The following is a 1,900-nucleotide window of genomic DNA, read 5'->3' on the forward strand; positions in this document are numbered from 1 at the left end:
CTCTTCCCCATGGTGTAGAGCATGGAGGAGAAGCTGGGCACCATCTCCCCATCCAGGCTGCAACAACGATAGGAGGGGAAAGGCAGCAAGCTGGGCCCCGGGGCAGCGCCTCCAGGTGGGTAAGGGCATGGGAAGGGGAGGAGGAAGATGCCGAGGGCTGGGGCTGGCATGGAAGACACTTTCCCACAAAAATCAGTGGTGGGCCTGGCAGGGGAGGCAGCGTCCTTCGGCACTGGGAGGGAGGCGCTGCTGCGGGAGCCCGGGGAGTGGGGGAGCAATAGCACAGCCTAGGAGCCAGGACTCCTGGGTTCGTTTCCGGGCGCTGATGTTGACTCACAGCAGCCTTGGGCAAACAGCAGCCTCCATCTGCCTTCCTCCCCCCTGTGCAGGCAGGAAGGGCAGGGCACAGCTGGGCAGGAAGAGCCCGAGCCCACGTGCAGGCAGCGGTGCCCCTTGCCCCTGGGGGCTCAGGGAGTTGCCCAAGCAGAGAGAGCTGCAGGTCCAAGGTCCCCGGGCGGTGCGGTCAGTGTTTGCTCAGGGCAGCACCCAGCCCTGCTGGGGCACAGCGAGACCCCGGGGCTCTGTTCGGGGCTGTTTCATGGCAAGATGGTGCTCAGGGCTGCAGGCTGGCCTGCCCACATCACCCCGCTCCCGGAGCCAGGGGGCTCCTTGGCCCAGGCTGGATAGGAGGAAGGATCCGCGGCCGTCAGCAGTCCCCCGGCACTCCTGGCTGGCAGCTGCACGGCAAGCCCGGCCACAGGCCACAATTAAAGCAGGGCATCACAGTGTCCCAGCGAGCATTGTTGGGGGTGAAGGGAGCCCTCCAGGCTGACCCAAGCAGGAGCTGTCTGCCAGGGCCCAGGGGCTGGCACAGACAGGCTGGAGAAGGGCCAGGCCAGCCGGCTCCTGGCAGTGCCCTTACCTGCTCCTGAACTGCTGGCTGTAGGTGCCCCTCAGCACCTCCCGGCTGCTCTCGTGCTCCTGCCCCACGTCCTTCAGGAACTGCACAAACCGGTCCCCCACCGCCCTCCTCTCCCCGAAGGTGAACTTGGGCATCTCGGGTGGCTTTGCCGGCAACTCAGAGATGTCCCTGCTCTTCTGTCCAGCCCGTGCTCCTTGCAGCACCAGATCCTACCTCCTCTTACGAAACCAGTAGCTAAGAGCCTGCCCAGAGCTGGGAGCTCAAAGAGCAGAAATGAAAGTGAAAGAGGAGCAGGAACAGTATGGGAGTGACACCGTGCACTGAAACAGCTGTCAGACTAGACTAGGTAGGGGGCAGCAGGGGGCCATCCCCTCCCTGCCCTGCCCTGCCCTGCCCAGGCCAGGCCAGGCTTAGGGGCTGGAGGACAGCTGCAGGGATCCAGCCCCCTCCCCCTTTGCAAATCCTAAGCAGCGGGCAGGGCTCTTAAATAGGATGGAGATGGGCACAACCTGGGCTGCAGCCCCTGCCCGGATCAGTTAAATGTTGGCTTTGGGGCAGGTGTAGGGATTTTGCTGAGCTCCTTTAACACCAGGTATCTAGGTTGCAGCCATAATGCTCTAAAGCAGTGTTTGTCAACCCATGGGTCATGAATGTAGGCTGTAAGAATGTATGAAAGGGTTGCAAGCAAGCTTTAAAAGTGGGTTCTCCTTTAAAAGAGAAAAACATGGGAAATGGTGGTTTTTCCCTTGCAAGCTGGTAGTGTTCCAGCTGCTTGGGACCCTCCCTGCCCCACATGCTGGGGGCAGCAGGTCTGGACTGGCCACTGATGTTTGGAAATAGGTCCTGGTACAAAAAAAGTTGAGAACCACTGGCCTAGAAGCAAAAAATCAGAACTCATGGCAGAGGTGATATCTTTTTATTAGACCACCTAGATACATGCAAAAGTGTTCTTCATTTGCAAGCTTTTGGGTACAGGCA

General features: G+C 60.2%; 1 protein-coding gene across 1 annotated transcript in view; it reads right to left on the bottom strand.

Annotated features, from left to right (window-relative positions):
• The window catches only part of MOV10 (Mov10 RISC complex RNA helicase), a 9,473-nt gene extending 8,178 nt beyond the window's left edge, over positions 1–1,295 (bottom strand). The window contains exons 1-2 of the mRNA XM_025215051.1: positions 923–1,295; positions 1–57 (exon numbers count right to left, since the gene is read on the bottom strand). The exon at positions 1–57 is cut by the window's left edge and continues 28 nt beyond it. Coding sequence (XP_025070836.1) covers positions 1–57; positions 923–1,056 — 191 coding nt within the window. The 5' untranslated portion in view covers positions 1,057–1,295. The remainder of the gene's footprint in view (positions 58–922) is intronic.
• Between the last annotated feature and the right edge of the window lie 605 nt (positions 1,296–1,900).

The sequence above is a fragment of the Alligator sinensis genome, unplaced genomic scaffold (assembly GCF_000455745.1).
Source record: "Alligator sinensis unplaced genomic scaffold, ASM45574v1 scaffold1218_1, whole genome shotgun sequence".
NCBI classification, from domain to species: Eukaryota; Metazoa; Chordata; order Crocodylia; family Alligatoridae; genus Alligator; species Alligator sinensis.